The 17509-nt window shown below is 43.0% G+C and overlaps 1 protein-coding gene across 5 annotated transcripts in view; it reads right to left on the bottom strand.

Annotated features, from left to right (window-relative positions):
• The window catches only part of LOC311021631 (partitioning defective 3 homolog B-like), a 188462-nt gene that overhangs the window by 77196 nt on the left and 93757 nt on the right, over positions 1-17509 (bottom strand). For all 5 annotated transcript variants that reach the window (XM_084022292.1, XM_084022294.1, XM_084022293.1 and 2 more), the window contains exons 17-19: positions 16909-16953; positions 7226-7444; positions 4367-4595 (exon numbers count right to left, since the gene is read on the bottom strand). In XM_084022292.1, coding sequence (XP_083878418.1) covers positions 4367-4595; positions 7226-7444; positions 16909-16953 — 493 coding nt within the window. The remainder of the gene's footprint in view (positions 1-4366; positions 4596-7225; positions 7445-16908; positions 16954-17509) is intronic.

Genomic DNA, 17509 nt, shown 5'->3' with positions numbered 1-17509 from the left:
GTACAAATTGTAACCTTAGCAAGCGGTGCTTTGTTTTTACATTCATACTTTTTCACATGGTGGCTGCATTCTCTCATTAGAATGAGTTTCAAGTTTTGTTTTATGACAGTTTCTGATGAAAGCAGATCATTCAGTCATAAGTCAGTCAACATCCATATGGACGCGCATGCAAAAACTCACACATGCGCACACTCAACTGGAGGTGAGTACGGCAGTGCATGATTACAACCGAGCAGGCAACCATGCATTTATTACCATAGATTCTCATAAATTCACACCATTTGAAATCTGAAAATGAGCAGCATGCACAAATAGTTTACAACGCATCAACAGTCACATAAACATGTCACACTGGCAACGGGCTGTCCTTTGGTTCTGGGAAACCTTGCACATCTCTGGTCTCACCCCATAGATTACCATATTTTATTTGTACACATTCTCACTCACACACACACACACACACACACACACACACACACACACACACACACACACTCCTTGCCTTGTGTGTGTGTGTGTGCAATATGAATTTTGTTGAATGTCTGAGTATCAATCTTAACAGGGTGAGCAAAGAGAAAAGCTAGACAGATCAGAGCGGAACAAAGTGTTGTGCACATGGTAACACGCACACACACACACACACACACACACACACACACACACACACACGCTGCCTGAAGGAGATTTACAGCAACCGTGTACCTTCTATGTGACAACCATCTGACTCTGTGACCAATCATGTTTTATCACCACATGATTATTCATGACGGTAGGATGACAATATTTCCACCATGCACTCCCACACACACACACACACACACACACACACACACACACACACACACACACACACACACACAGACACACACACACACACACACCGATGATTGGCATCACTGATTGGCAGGTGGCAGCAGTTCAAATGACAGAGTGACAGAGCCAGCTGTCCACTTTAAAGGGCATTTAAAACAAACATTCCCAGTCTGGCTTTAATGTCTGGGTTAATATGTGAATGGCACATTACAGTAATTACATTCAACCTTTCTACGCTGCTACACCTTCCCTTCATTTATGTGAAAAACTTAATTGTTAGCCAGCCCTTTGCCAAATACTTTGGTTTAAATGAATCATTTTACTTCTGGACCATCGTGGTAGCTTTGCAGCTGGTGCATAGAAACACCCTGTAGTATATGGCAAAGAGAGCTTGTGTCAAATGCATGAACCAACCAATGAAGCACATTAACATTACTACAGTAGAACGAGACACCTCGGAGTAAGTTTTGATCATCCCGTACCACCTCCTCTAGACCATGAGGCCAATCAACGCTGGCCTCATGGTCTAGATGAATATGAGAAATCAGCAGCCTGGCCTAGACTGAACTGTACTGAATAGCACCAATTTGCCTTCTCAGTCTACCTCCATTACATGCAATCAAATGCAGATAGGGAGCTGGAGGGAGCAGACAGAGAGGGAGAAATTGGAACGGTGCAAAGATTACCAGAGTGGGGTGTGAAAAAGAGAGGCAGAGAGGCAACAGAACTATGGCCCGAAAGGGGGAGATGAGAGAAAGGGTGAGATTATCACTGGGCTCTCATCAAGGCCGTCTCATGCTAATGACAGATGGGGTGTAGAGGAAAGGTGTGAAATATCCCTGGGTGTTGGTTTCATAAGGAACTTAAGGCAAGACGTGATGGGGGAATTAGTAGTTGGATGAAAGGACGGTTGGAAGGATCCGTGCATAGAAGGTTCGATGAAACCGGCGATATTCTCAGGCGTGCTGCCGAGGCTGTCCAGGCCATTAAACACATGGTACAGTAGAGTGGTGGGAGAGAGAAGGAAGGGATTGGGCCTACCCTTACCTGAACTCGGAAGCACTTAATATGGTGCGAGTGAAAGAGTGAACAAAGTGGACAAAATGAAAAATGACTGTGGCAAATACAGAGAGAGACTGATTGTGGTTCTTAAGTGTTTATGTTGTGCATTTATACTTTTACTTCACAGCAGCTGCGTGAGCATTGTGGTGGTAGAAAAACAGTGCAAACAACACAATCGGCATTTCTATCAATACCATCATCTAAGACACCCTTTGTAGCAAAACGTAGCTATTAAAGGGACTAAATGGACTGATTAAACCATATTGTAGTGGTCTGTGGTCTCCCCAGAGCTCTACAATAGTATCTTACATTTCATACAGAGACCGAACAAAACTATGACTAAAACCAGAGACTGTCTGTGGTACAAACAACAAGGTCGCTGCTGTATTTTAGCCGAGACAACATTATTTTCAGTGTTTATGGAGCAGCTACATTGTTAGCACAGCCTAGCTCCTATCGATCTGAACCATTGTTGTTACTTGCTTTGTTGTAACTCATTTTTATCCATTTATTGTAATTAAATCACAACAAAGGTGTTTGATTTGGGCACATACTGCTGTAGTAAACCAGGCGTTATGTGTCTTGCTATCCACAGTGAATACAGCTTAATTAAAATCACAGTGCACCTCTGGGTGATGTTATGAACTCAGATAGGACGCTGATGGTTTCCCGGTGTATCTGGGACTTCCACAACATGTACAAAGCAGTAATAGTGGTTATTTTGGGCTGCACTGTTCTACTATAGGTAGCAATGGCTTGCATGTATGTATGAGTGAGCTGTGCCACGTGTCATATCTTTCCATCTCCCGTTTTTCTTTCCTCACATAAATGCTAAGAACAGGGTCAGTACACCCAATTCACAAACCCACTTGCATTATACAATTACAGATATTATTATTATCTTATTTACAAATGTAGACGCCATGAAATGAAACTGCCCTTGAAGCTGAATTTTGTTAATTGTCTCATACAACCCAAAGTTGCATCTTGTGCAATGATCGGTTGAAGGGCTTACATGAGGGAATCAACAAAGATGGATGCGGGTAAACAAGCAGGCACACACTGTTGCTATGCATTAAACTGAAACTATCAATGGAAGAAGTGGGTGAAAACACACTGTACAGTCCACACCACAAACCTCAATCCAGCCCATCCACTGAACATGTCTCTTTGTTCATGAAATTGATTTGACATAATTACAAAAGGCTGAAGTATAAAGAGCCATTACAAACTGAACTGCATGACAAAGAGCATTTTAACAACATGAAAGGAATATTTCTGCTCCCCTCAAGAACAAGTCTGACTAATTACTAATAGGACTGGCACACTGAGGTGAGAATGAGGAAAACAAGGTAGAATAGAGGTGAAGAAGAAGGTGGAGAAAATAGCATGGAACCTTTTAGACAAGTACAATTAGAGTTGGTCTAATTGCCTAATAATGCACTTTATATAACATGCAATTCTGAGGTACAATCATTGTGATAAAATCGGACTTTGAAATCTGGAAGTGTTTTTCCGTGTTCCGGTTCACACAGACTTCTTTTGGAAGTGTGTTTTGAAATACAGCGGCTGCACTTTCGATCAAATTGCATGCGAGTGTTTTTCTTGGGATCTGTATCTACGTAATGGTCATGTGAAATCCCATTTCAGAAACAGCCGCAGTGAAAAAAAAAACTGAGGGTAGGTAGCAATTAAGGTAGAAAGTACAAATTGTCCATTGAAACACTTTGCCCCATTCATGCGGTGTGTCGACTTAAATGTGCCATTCACGTTGGGGATATAGTGGTAAAGTTAATCACACAAAATAGTTCTGACAGATAATTTTCTGCACCTCTTAAGGAAATTGGAGCACCTCTCTTAAGAGTGCTCTTTGTGTGCCTGTGAACATGTGATAGCGTTTCATCAGGGGGAAAAAGACCTCAGTGTTCATGTTTGGTTCACTGCTTTGACTGAAAAAAGATATATATATATATGCATTTGTGGACTCCATTAATGTGATATTGAATAAATGCAGGCTTGTGTCGTATACACAGACGCGTCACTTCAGTGACACATAATGTGACCTCATGTTAAATGGACAATTGGTTAACCTGTCTGAAAACATTAACTGCATTAAAGGTTGGGTACGTAACACTAGAGAGACCAGCAGGAGTAATCCAACTAAAAAACTACAATGAACGTAACTCAAATGTTGCTTACTCTAGGGAGAAAGTTGCCAAGTTGCTATGCTAACGGCCCATCCTTTCAGGCCTCCCTCCAAAAGCCACTGCCCAGAAACATTTTAATTATGGAAGTAAACATATCATAATAAATGCAAAAAACAAGCTATTGTGAGTACTCACAATAGCCAATCCAGTGATTTCATCTGGGCTGAACAAAATCAATTGGACGGTACCTAAACTACTGTACTAGTTCTCTCTCTATCTCTCTCTCTCTCTCTCTCACACACACACACACACACACACACACACACACACACACAGTTAGTTACCTCAGCAACCCGAAGCCTATCTTCTTGCTCTTCTTCTCCGTCTCCTCGGGCTCCTCCGCTTTCTTTTTCTCCTTCTCCTTCCCTTTCCCCTTGTTCTTGTCCTTCTTCTTTGTTTTGGGTATCTTTTTCTTGTCTTTTTTGCCTTTCTCCTCCATCCGATCGCCCACTCCCTGGCGGGATGAACTACTGGCAGGGGTGTCCCGGCCTGAACTCGGCTCCGAAGCGTCATCTCGGGGGAATAGAAGAAGAGAGGGAGAAAGATGGGGATCAGCGGGAATGGGGTCTTAAAGACAAGTAGTAATAAAAGAAAATGATTGGATCGTGCTGTGTCCACTTCCGTCATTTTATAACATTAAATCAATTGAACTCAATTTATTCACACGGAGACTGAAATGATAAACATAAACAACCGCAGTCTTGACATTAAGTTGAAGTGGTAAACCTTTCTAAAATAGGATTACCAGTGAGACACTTTATGGAACTGCTAAACCTAGTGAAAGATTTAAAACTGAAATCCTGATTAAAACTAGTTGCTCTCATAAAACCAACCAATTCCAACCTTATATTTACAACCTAACTGCCGTTTGTCTGAAGTGAATCACTAGTTTTCCAATTCAAGGCAAACAAAGACATCCAATGATTTATGATTATTTTGTATTTAAATCATGCTGAGTCAAGGACCATCGCTGTGTCTAATTTTCAAACAAACATTAAGAAGAGAGGGTTCCAGCAGCACACAACGAAGGGGTTTGTACACGTAATGCTCTTTGCCAGAGTGACTCATGCTCGCTGTAAAATCAGGAACAATCCCACAGCACACGATACAGTGAAGATCACATATCAGTCTATGACATAAGCATGCATAAGAACCACAAATGGAGAGCACACATGCACAGCCACACGATGTTTAACCTTCTCTACTCAACGTCTCCATGGCGGATTCATTAACTTCATCGTGAATTAATTAGAAATAAGAAAGTTAAAATGTTCAAAGCGTAAACCGTGATGCCTCATTACGCCTGTGACGGACGGGAGGCCTGGCCTTGAATTCAAATCAACACGCACGCACGCACACACACACACACACACACACACACACACACACACACACACACACACACACACACACACACACACACACACACACACACACACACACACACACACACGGACCACTTGTCATATTTTATAAGATAAACAAACCAAATGAGTTACTTCAACTGAGAATTAACCTTGGATATTCACTTCAGACTTAATTACAAAGGCTGTCTAGCAATCGAATGGCATTGTAATTGTGTGTGTGTGTGTGAGTCGGTGTGTGTCCACAGAAGCACGTCTTCGTGATTGAACACTAAGCATAAGAACATTGCTGCTATGACGTATGTCTACCATGTACCGTCATATTGTGTGTATGACTGATCGTGGGGATGGTGTGTTAATAAGGGGACATAAGGAGTACAAACACAAGACAGAGAGTGACAGAAACAGCTATTTAGCACCATAATCCATCCCTACAGATGTGAGACATCAAAGCCAATGACTCTAAAACCTCTGTTGAATAGTCCTCGTGAAAAATACATTCACTGTGGTATTAGCTGGATTCAGGATCTCACACAAAACCTCAGCTATACATGAACCCTGACTAAATATTCAACGGTGGAGTTGTACTGTCAAAAAGTGAGCACGGTAGTCTACTAGTAAAACTGCTAATCCGCCTCTCAAAAACTCCACACGGACAGCTGGGGACCGTTTACATTAACACTGAAGGGAAGATACCATTTAAGCCCCAGCAAAGGTGCACACATGTAGAGAGAGACAAAACAGTGTGCTTGGGAGGACTGCTCTCTGTCAATTAACAGCAGCCCACAAAGTGTCGGACACTTGGAAAGATGGTGACAGATGTGGCCACTGGGTGTGTGCGCTGTTGACATGCCCTATTAGTCCTATCCTGTGTGAATGTGGTGATCTGAAACAGCCCGACTCATTACTCTAGTGGTGACTGATAAGAGCTCGCTGCTAATAACCCAGCTGGGGATTGAACTGCACCTCGCAGGGAGACAAACTAAGCAGCTACCATTTAGCTGCTGGATAAATATGTAAAGCTAAAAAAGCCCAGATCTGAATTGAATCACATATTGCTGCTGCTTGACTTCATAGGTTTTGTCACTTGACGCATGGGGGTTCTCCCGGCGATGCTTAAAGTCTTTGCTTTGCTGGCAAACACTCCTAAATGAATCAGGACTGACGACGACAGAGCTAAACTGTGATGAGCTCACTAGTGGCTTTTCAAAAAAGGAGTAGAGGTTGTTATTGGGGAGCACAGTGGAAACAGAAGTGAGCCATTACTATTCATCATTTGCCATGTAGGGAAATTCCATCTAGGCACTGAGGATTTATGTTAACCATTAAATATGAGTTATATGTTCTTAATTGTCATCGTAAGCAGCCACTGTGACATCACTGATAGGTGTTGCCAAAATCAGTGTGATCCAGTGTTGAATTATTTTGTCTTGACCTTAAAACAGCAGTCACTAAGAAGGAGGGACACTTTTTTTTTTTTTTACAAACCAACCGTACACATATTAGGGGTGCAACGGATTTAGGTGGTGTTACAGTAATCTTCACTAACTGCATTGGTAGCGACAGTAGCACTACTTTGAAAAGACTTGAAACGGGTGATTGAGACCATAAACTTTACATTACAGACATTTATGATATTCCTTTTTGTCTTGTTTTTCTTATTGACAATAGGCCAGCATTTGAGTGCCGTTTCAGTAATGACAATGGCCAATGAGCCACTGACAAAGAAAAGAAGGAAAACCTCACACGTGCCCGATGGACACTTTCTTCATCCCTTACCATCATCATCGTCTTCAGGCGGCCCATCATAGGATTTATCAATAGCTGCTCGGAAGCTCTCGTTGCAGCCTCTTCCTCTGACCATATTGGGGCGAGGTCGGTGGAAGGGGAGGAGTTCGTTCTTCCTGTTCACCTCCGACATGGCTGTCTGAAGACTCTCCAAGGAACTGGACTTCTTCAAGCCGAGGGTGGGGCCGAGTTCTACAGGAGCTGATGGAGCTGGTGGTCAGACAAGGACAAAGAAAAAGACAGGCAACGACAAAGGTAAGTGTAGTTTCTGTCCGCTTGCTTTCTTTAGCTCAGACTAGGTCACACGGTACGGTCGGTTCTGGCAGTTAAAAGTTAGGAAACTGTTTGGATACCAGTCTACTAAAAACAAGAACTGATCAGCATGTATACGGAGTCTTACTTCACTCCAGGTCTGATCAAATAGGTCTACCCTGCTGTGCCCTGATTGGTTCCAAAAGCCTGTGGAGATAATGGCTAGGAGCCAGTAAGCCCGCGACATGGCTGAACCCTGGAGAGCAGAGCCAGGAAAGAGAAAAAAAAAAATGCAGTTAACTATGCTGTTGTTGAGTTTGTGATGGATGTGAGGTCCGCTTCACTGTTACTGATTCTCCATCCATCATCACAAGTATACTGTGAGAGATATTACTGAGGGAGGGAGGGATCCAGCAGAAAGGATGATGAAGAGGAGAGCAATGCATGAAAAGATGGTGGAGGTATTCGAGGGAGAGTGAGGTAAAGGAGCTTCACACTTTACACAGCGGGCACAGGCCCAGCTTTAAGCAGACTAGCTAGCAATTAATGCTAACCTGCTTCATAAACTCAGCCAAAGCTAATGAGTGCTGAAGTTGGATCAAGTTCAGCCTCAAGCCCTGGGCGGTCGCAGAGTGTAAAACCAGAGAGAGAGAGAGAGAGAGAGAGAGAGAGAGAGAGAGAGAGAGAGAGAGAGAGAGAGAGAGAGAGAGAGAGAGAGAGAGAGAGAGAGAGAGAGAGAAGGTAATCTGTGCTCCTAATGTGGTTTGTCACTGTGTGCCATCGAAAGCAGGGAGACACTGATGGCGGGCAAGATGGGGGGAAAAGGGATGGGAGGAGCAATGACAGGCAGAGAGCAAATTAAGTTTCCTCGGGGGAATTCCACGGTGGCAGAGAGGGAGACAGAGAAAAATGGGGAAGGAGGCAGAAAGGCTGGGCTTGCTGCCAGCTCAAAATACTGGTAATCCTTACACAGTCATACGCACACGCACATACACACTTTGGATTCCTTGCTGGCTCTGGCTTGTCGATATGATGCCACTGTGATTCATGATAGCTAAACCTGCATCACTTTAGCTAATGATTCCCTATACTACACAACTCCTGTGTGTGTGTGTGTGTGTGTGTGTGTGTGTGTGTGTGTGTGTGTGGGTGTGTGTGTGTGTGTGCATGTTTTTCTCAAAGCAGAGGAGATGAGAGGGCTGATGTGACTTCCACATCTATTTAAACAACCATTAACCAAACACACACACACACACTCACACACACACACACACACACACAGTAATAACGTGCATAGAATGTATGCACATGCATAATGTAAGTCTGCTGCTTGGAGAGGAGATGGACAAGGGCAATAACGTGACACCCCCATGCATAAACACAGTCCCCATGACATCCAGATGCATACAGAGTAGTAAACATTAAAAATAAGTGCTATGTAATTCATCTATATTTTAGAGTCTGGTTCGATAGTTTTTTTTGATGCGGCTGAACAGATACACATCCATAGAAGATAAAACATGTTGTTCTCTCACAATAAACACTATCCCTCCCACCATGCACATATGGGTCAGTTCTAGATCAACTCTGGCCACTTTGGAGTCGTACAAGTAGTTAGGCGTTTTTAAATCACATGGCAGTTTCTAAGGACTTCCGGTTATAAAACCCAAAATAAAGAATGGCAATTTTCAACAGAAAGACAAAGGTTTCTATGTGGAAAAAAAATGAAATGCACACTTTTGTTCATGAACATGAAACTCGCCTCCCACTGCATGTCAAAAGTGAAAGCAATGTAATCATCTTGCTTTCAGGCTTTTTTTTTTTTTTTTTACCGTAGCCTGAAAAAGCCTCCAGTGTTTAACTTTCAAATGTGCTTTCTTCTTTGTAACGAGACCTTTTGCTCCATTAAAATAACAGAAAAATGAATAAATTCAGGCCAACGGGAGCTGCTCAACATTGTCTTATATGTCGCAGTCCATGACGGGTGGTGAATTGCTTAAAGATAACATGTGATGCATGGAAACATCTGCATGTGCTGTGACAACTGATGACCGACTTAATGACTTCCAGAAGATAAATAGGACAGTGGCCACGCTGAAGGGAAAAGTAACAAACATGCTATTAGATCCTCAGCCAAAGAGCACAGCAGGATCTTCAATCTTAGCAAAAAACTGAAACTTTTTTTTTTAAGTAGTCCTATCACATGCAACAACAAACGGTTTATTCTAGAGCTGAGTGTATTATAAAGGATAGCCGATCCACTGTGTGAAACCTCCAAGGACCGTGGATTAGAGCTGCCAGGAACATTTGAACCAAGGCCACCAATACCATGAAAAAGCTCAACATTAATTGTCCAGTATTTATGTATTATTCCTTTCATCCACACTCTAATCAGAAACTCAGGCCAACATGTTTGCAGTCGCTAACAACACGCCCTCAAAGGTTAACCAGTTTCTTAGTGTTGTTTGTTTCTTCATCCCAGTTTGAATAAATTCCTAATCCAGCATACTTAGGCTCAAATGACATGCCTAGATGTGTACACATCAGTGTTTAGTCATGCAATGCTTTCTGTAGATTATTTAATTCCATATGAAAACATGCTTGTGATGTTCCTCATTCAAATTCAGTGCAAGCAGGCAGGGTCAAGGTTCATTTTCCACTGGGGATCTGTAAAGTGTGAGGGCAATCGCAGTCCGTTTAGGAAGTCTAACACAGAGGAGCACACAGAACGTACACAGACCCAGAGTCCAAACATGGCTGGGTAGTGGGATGAAATAAATACTATCAGAAATAGCTTATTGGTGATGGGGCAGGGTTATCAGGGAATGAACAACACACACACACACACACACGTATATAAGTATACAAGCACACACACACTGGGTGATGAGCATGCATCCACATACTCTAACGCTCGCTCGCTCACACACACACACACACACACACACACACACACACACACACACACACACACACACACACACACACAAAGTATTTTGCTGTGACTAGCAGGATTTGTGTCATAAATGTAATTACTACTGTCCAACTATAAGATGATAGAATTAAGCTGCTTTTAAAGAGGGAGAGAGAGCTAGACAGAGACAGCAAGAGAGAGAGAGAGAGAGAGAGAGAGAGAGAGAGAGAGAGAGAGAGAGAGAGAGAGAGAGAGGATGACAAGCAAGACAGGGGTAACAAAGTGGTTTGAGGGAGAGAGTATGAGAGTGGGGGGCTGGCAGAGAAAAACAGACACCGTGAGAGGATGCAATAGAAAGAGAAACAAAGAGGCTGAGCCTTGGAGTGAAAGAGAGAGGATGGGAGTGACAACTACAGAGAGAGAGAGAGAGAGAGAGAGAGAGAGAGAGAGAGAGAGAGTAGGAGAAGAGAAATTAAAAATTAAAAACAAAACACAAAGACAGAGAAACGCCAAGCTATCCCAAGGCTATTTTGTTGGCAGGAAGGCAATGGGCTACTTTGAAAGTCAAAATTACACCAAGGAGCGTCTTGGCAGCGGGCAGCAGCAGCAAAGCCAGCAGATTTGACAACAGCACCGACTTCCAGTCCACCAAAGCACACTTTAGACGAGCTCATACGGAGACGCAACCCCATTCCTGCCTTCTGTTTCTACGTCGTACACACCCAGATCTTGTTTTTTCAGCCAGTGGAGGATTTGACTTCTCTCACCGTCCCATCTCTGGAAGTTCCCCCCGTGCTCCCAGGTTTGAGGAAAACACAACATCACAGCCAAAATACTTCACTGTCCAACTCGGATATAGAATTGTGAAAGCATGGCTCTAAAATGGTGTTTCCTGGGTATGTGTTTACATATATGTCCCATCCTAAGGTAAACTGTGTGTGTGTGTGTATGTGTGTGTGTGTCTGCAATACCATATCCTGTAAGCAACACTTTCTTGCATATTACATGTGTGTTGTTATGTGGTTCAATCTCCCAGCAGATGGAATGAGGTTTTGCTATCCCACAGGGCGCCATAATAATTCAACGGGCATCATAAACTGTAAAGTCATGTGACATCATCCTCGGCCTCATGTGGGTATTTATTGGTTCCAGAAGAGCAGCGACTAAGAAGAACCGGTTCGAAATCATAATGCAGTATTAAAAATAAGCTCAGTGGGTTAATAGTGTATGCTACATTTAGAACAAACTCCAACTGGGAACTGAAGGGAAACATTGAAACAATATCTTTTGATGGACTAAAAAAGAGCATAAACGTTGCTTTCAGTTCAGGTCGATGTTGGAAAGGGCCGTCTGATGACGAGGTAAACCACTGAAAATATTCTAAATAAAGCATACACTTAAATACATGTTTTTAGGTGATATGTTTTGCCCCGTCCACAGCAGTACAATGCTTTGCTGCTGGCTGTGCCGTAATCCCTGTCTGTTTTTCCACAGTGGGTAATCTACTGTAAGTAATACTAATAAGTACCTCAAAAGCGTTAAAAAACAACCAAATTATCACTTTGAAAATAGTCAGAAGGATCACTGGGAGCAAAAAGAAGAAAATGAACCAGTCCCAGTATTATTCTGGTACAGTGACAGGAAAATAGCATTATTATTTTATCACAGTAAACAGCTAGAGTACATGAGATGTGTACTGGAGAGGTATCTTCTTACACACACACACTCGTCCACAAACACACACAACTCTTCCTAAATGAATCCATCAAAGGGAATGCCACCAATTAGTCCAGGACAGAAACAAATGGCTTTCCCTCTTCCCCCGCCCCTCTCTCTCTCTCAGGCATCATACCATATACAGTAGAGCACATGTCAGTGATCAGTGTGTAGCCCCTGATGGAGATGAATGGCTGCACCAGCAAGAAACGACAACGCTGACCATCTCCTGATTACTGCTCACCTTTATTGGCTTACTGGGGGAGATGGAAAGGGTCAAAGGGCATTCAATATACAAGAGAGGCAGTACACACGAACACATCGAACGGAGGCCGATAGCTCGTACAGTAAAAATGCACACGCCAGCAAAAAGGTATTCAAGTGTAATGGTCAAAATGACGGACGAGTCGGGACTGCTTGGTTTTTAATTCTGCTTGTAGAACAGTTGTAAAGAGCCAGCGTGTGTTGGCGCCGCGTCGTGTTTCGCAACACGTCCACAGAACCGCCCAGTACACTCGGGAGACGTGCTGCTCACACTGTGACAAATTAATCCATCAATCCACATCAGCCTAACAAGGTGGCTTTCAGGTTAAATCCACAGCAACGTCTGCAAGAGCCAGAGAGACGAGGAGACAATGAAAAGGAGGACGAGAGAGAAATGAAGAGAGAATCACAGAGGAGGGGGGGAGGGGGTATAGAAAGATATGGCTCTCTAAAGAGCTGGTTTTGGCAGAGTCTTGTCAGTCTGTGACTGTCGTAGTCAAAGTCAAAGTTCCACGAGGGAGAGATTTAGACAATGGGCTGCACGAGCCTGCCTCAGCATCACATACCGGCCCCCTGACACACACACACACACACACACACACACACACACACACACACACACACACACACACACACACACACACACAGAGAGAGATGTTGCTCGTTCTAAGCTTCTCTGCCTGTTCGTCAGCCTCTAAGCCTGAATGGCGTTGGCATGAAAGCGAGTGAGTGAGAGAGCAAGGGAGTGGCCGAGAGGGAGCTGGCGGCGGCGGCGGCGAATACGGCGATACAGACACATTCAAATGGAAAACTACAACAGAAGCACACAAGCATTTTAGCTGTTGGGTATTTTCACAACACGGGTTTAATGCAAGGGAAGACTTTGGTGTGCGGGAGCGTATCCTCACAAGGAGACGAACGAGAATAATTCCACAAAATCAGAGCGTCGGAGCACCTGTCTCAGAACTCATGCAAACCATTTAACACACGTAAGGGCCCGCTGTAAGAAGTGAATAACCAGAGACATTGGCACACATGTAAGGGCCCGCTGTAAGAAGTGAATAACCAGAGACATTGGCACGCATGCTCTCCCCTGACAAGCTTTTCATCACTCCTGTGGATTTTTCACTGCTCGCCATTTATTTCCTTCACGCATTGATTGTGGGATACACACAGCATCCCCATCACCGGTGGGTGAAAGCAACACAGCTGCAACCGACTGTTTTATGTCCCGTCAGCAGCGTGCGTTTGACTGCACTGTCCTATTTAAAGTTGCTTGAGGAGAGGATCTGTCTCCGCCCTGGGAACGATGTGAGCCGTGATTCTAGTCTTTCTCCGTCTCACCGTTCACGTCGAGCTGAACCGACTGTTATGACAGTGACTTGAATGATGCCTAATTAGAATGTATTTGCTGCATCCCTTTCTGTCACTGTAACTGTATTTCACGTGTCACTTCTTCCGCAGCAGATTTGATTCATTAGTGGAATGAATGGATTGAGCTCTTACTTCTCTGTGCCGCCGCAAAGACATCAGGCGTGTGTGACCACAGAGACACACACACACACACACTCAACGAGTGTGTTTACACAATTTCACATTCAGCATATAGTGGAATAAGTATTTATACAGTTTGTTAGTGTTCATCAATGACAAGTATGTTTTTTTGGGTTTACGAAAGAGAGATTCAAACATTCGCTCAGCTGCTGCCTCCACACACGGGACATTTAGTCACAAAAACATGCTCAGCACACACACACACACACACACACACACACACACACACACACACACACACACACACTCTTTCTGGGAAGGATTCCACACATGTAGACACGCACACACTTTGTAATATGGTCTCCAATATCCGTCACTTTGCATCTCAGATTCTGCAAAATTATAATATAATATGAAATATTCCAAGCTTCACATTTTCCACAGGATGATGGAGAATTTCCATTACCATAACATTACCATAACAGTAATACTTTCGTGTGTGAGAGTGTGTGTGTATTTGTGGTGCAGTCGCCCAGTTGCTTCTACAGGGTGTGGAGGAAAGACCATTGCTGGAAGTAAAAAAATAATATATATATATATATATATATATATATATATATATATATATATATATATATATATATATATATTTCCCAGAAGTCATTGTCTTTAAATTGCTCACTTCCCTCGACTCCGCCCCTCTCTCACCAAGGTCCATGCAGCTGTCTGTCATCTCAGCGTGGAGTTGTTGGAAGCATTTCAGTTATAAAAAATACATTAGAGCGAAGGAAGGTGGGTTGGAAAGAACTGTCACGCTTGCCAGGCACACACTCTCTTTAACAGCTCTCTGGGCTTTGTGGCATTGTAAAACAGGAGATGCATTGACAAGCAACAGGTAGAGGGGGAACTGCAGGATGGAGTTTTATAAAAGAAAAAAAAGGTCTATAAATCTAACAGGGGGGAAAAAGCCCTTACCAGACATATAACGGGCATATTACTGGTGACAACACATCTAAAACCGGAACGTTAGGAAAATACGGCCAGATTTGCAGATGAAAAATAAGAAGCTTTCACTTCAGATATCACTGCAGGTCAACATAGACTCAGTGGTAACGGATACCAGCAAACAGTAGCAGCCACATTGTTTGTCCCTATAATAACAGGACCGGGTAAACCTTATAAAATCATTTTGTTCTGCAGTATTTATTGCAGATAGGTGTTTCAAAAACAAGCTGCAGCGTAGAGTCTACAGTGCAGCACAACAAAGAGGTGCACATTGAAGAAAATATGCCCCAAATTATTCTTATTACGAGGCTGCATTATAAACTGAACAAAATGTAAATCTGCCACGGGGCCCAAGACTCACAGAAGCAATGAAACTCCACGTCCAGGGTGTATCATTTGGTGTTTGAATTATTAGAGATTTCTAACCATAAATGAACCAGAAAAGTACCATGTCAAATAAAGCAAGGCCTGCATTTGTTTTAATGTTGTGACCCTCTCTTGTAGAGGGTCTCTGTATTAAAATCTAGTTTTGAACTTTTAAATATGCTGTATTTTAGTTTAATCGGGCCACGCTGCATAGCTTTGCACTCCTATTCATTTCAAATTGCCACCCACTCAGTTCAATGACAGAACATGTGCTCTCCAGTTACTGGAACACAAGGGGAAGTCACTATCAATGAGACGGTTTTCATTTTACACCTGTAAGCAACGCATTGTTGTTGTTTAAGTTTCCTGACAGCAAACAGGGCCATGTAAATGTCACACAGAGAAACAGCTGGCACAATCATCAACAGGTTCAGATTGCTGACCATCAAAAGCTTTGTTCTGCAGACCTATAAGAATATGCAAGCAGTTGTACATCATTTGTTTTTTTCTTTCCAGGAAGCCTTACCTCTCCATGTTTACCATCCCAAGCCCCCTAATCCTCTTTTCCTGTGTGAGATGTCCCCCTGCCTTGCTTTTAACACCGCTGTATCTCGTCCAGAACACATTTAACAACTGTGCCAAGCTCTGGCTCATACAGCGCCTCTATTGGAGTCTGGTTACACTTAAGCTCCAAAGCCAAGATAAGAAACCGAAAAACTCCAAAAGGAAAAAACACTAACAAATGTCTGGAAGGTGTTTTTGTTTTATTAGCGGTTCACTCTGATATATAAGTGCAGAAAGTCCTCGCCTTGCGTTCTTTCCATATCTTCCTTATATTACTGTTCTTGCTCCCTGTAGAATGGATATGGACCTAGCATATAAAAGTCTATGCTTCTACATAGAGTAGATCATGGGAACAGGCCGGACTGATTGACAACAATAAAGTGGCGGACAGAGAAACACGGAGTGGAATAATGTTGAGTGCTTCTACATCCAAGTGGCTCCAAATGAAATGAGGGTGACTTGAAGGCAAAGTGAAAAATAAAAGTTTGTTCATGGTAACATGGGGCGGTTGAAGCGTTTGTCATCAATGTTTCCTCGTGCCTGCACTCTCTCTCTTCTCTCTTGTACCCTTGAGATAAAGATCGCCCATGTGTGTTTTTCAGAAGTAGCCACCGTGTCACTCGTCTCTCCGGTCCTACTGAAAATCCTACTTTCATTTGCACTTCCGACAAATCAAGGAGATATTTCTAGGAGGAGCTGAGTGTATGGGAGGCAGAAGATGCAGTGAAGGAGGAAAAGTCAAGTGGGATGTAAATGTGACTGGAGGGCGGGGGGGGGGGGAATGGAAATGGTAAATAACATCGTGACTTTGAGAGTGATGATGAGGAGAGACAGAGAATCAGCAGAGGTTGTTTTGATTAATAATAAAAAAAGGAATCCTCATTGAACCTCAACAAAGAACTGTTGCTGCGTGGAAAGTGTGTCTTTCATTTTATTTTATTTTTTTTATTCTTACTGGTCTTTTTATTGTCTTGTCACTGTTTTAAAAAAACAACAATAATTTGAGCCTAGGCAGTAATTTGTAAATGTGCGTATGTTTTCCGGCGTCTCTCTACATCTCTGACATTGATGAGGTGCAGCTCGTCTGTATTTGCCTTACCTGCAGTGTTTCCAGCCAGGGATCCCACGTTGCTCTCATCTGCCACTGCAAATAAAAACAACACACGTTAATGAACATAATACACGCTTGCTATTGCGGTTTCGATTCCTCCCTTCCTCTGACTTCTTCATTTTTATTTATTGCGCCCCGGCTTGACAAAAGTGCGAAGGTCAAACTGTCCACATGTTCCTTTTGATCTGTACTTTTGATCCTATTGCATTTCTCCGTCCTTCCATCCTCTCAGCCTCTTGTCCTCTCTAAATCTTTCTCTATTATTCTTTCTGTCTTGTTTTACAAGACGGTGGAGTAGCTGCTCTTTTTTTCCTGTGATGTAAAGTCCGTTTCACTGCTACTGAAGTCATTTCCCTTCCTCCCATCTCTCCCACATTATTTGTCATCCTCCCTCCCTTCTCCCCTTTCACCCCGACCCCCCAATCTATCTCTTTCACCTCCGGCCTTTACCCTCAACTTCTCTTCTCCATGTTTTCATTTTTCCTTCGGTTACACTGATTTCATCCAGTAGTGTTCTCCTCTCTCTTTCCCTACTTTGATCAACATTCTCCCCGTCATTGCTCCTTGTTAATCCTCCTTTCACTTTCTG

The sequence above is a fragment of the Eutrigla gurnardus genome, assembly GCF_963514095.1.
Source record: "Eutrigla gurnardus genome assembly, chromosome: 12".
NCBI lineage: Eukaryota > Metazoa > Chordata > Actinopteri > Perciformes > Triglidae > Eutrigla > Eutrigla gurnardus.
Note: the sequence above shows the minus strand (reverse complement) of the source record. Positions and strands in the feature narration are given on the sequence as shown.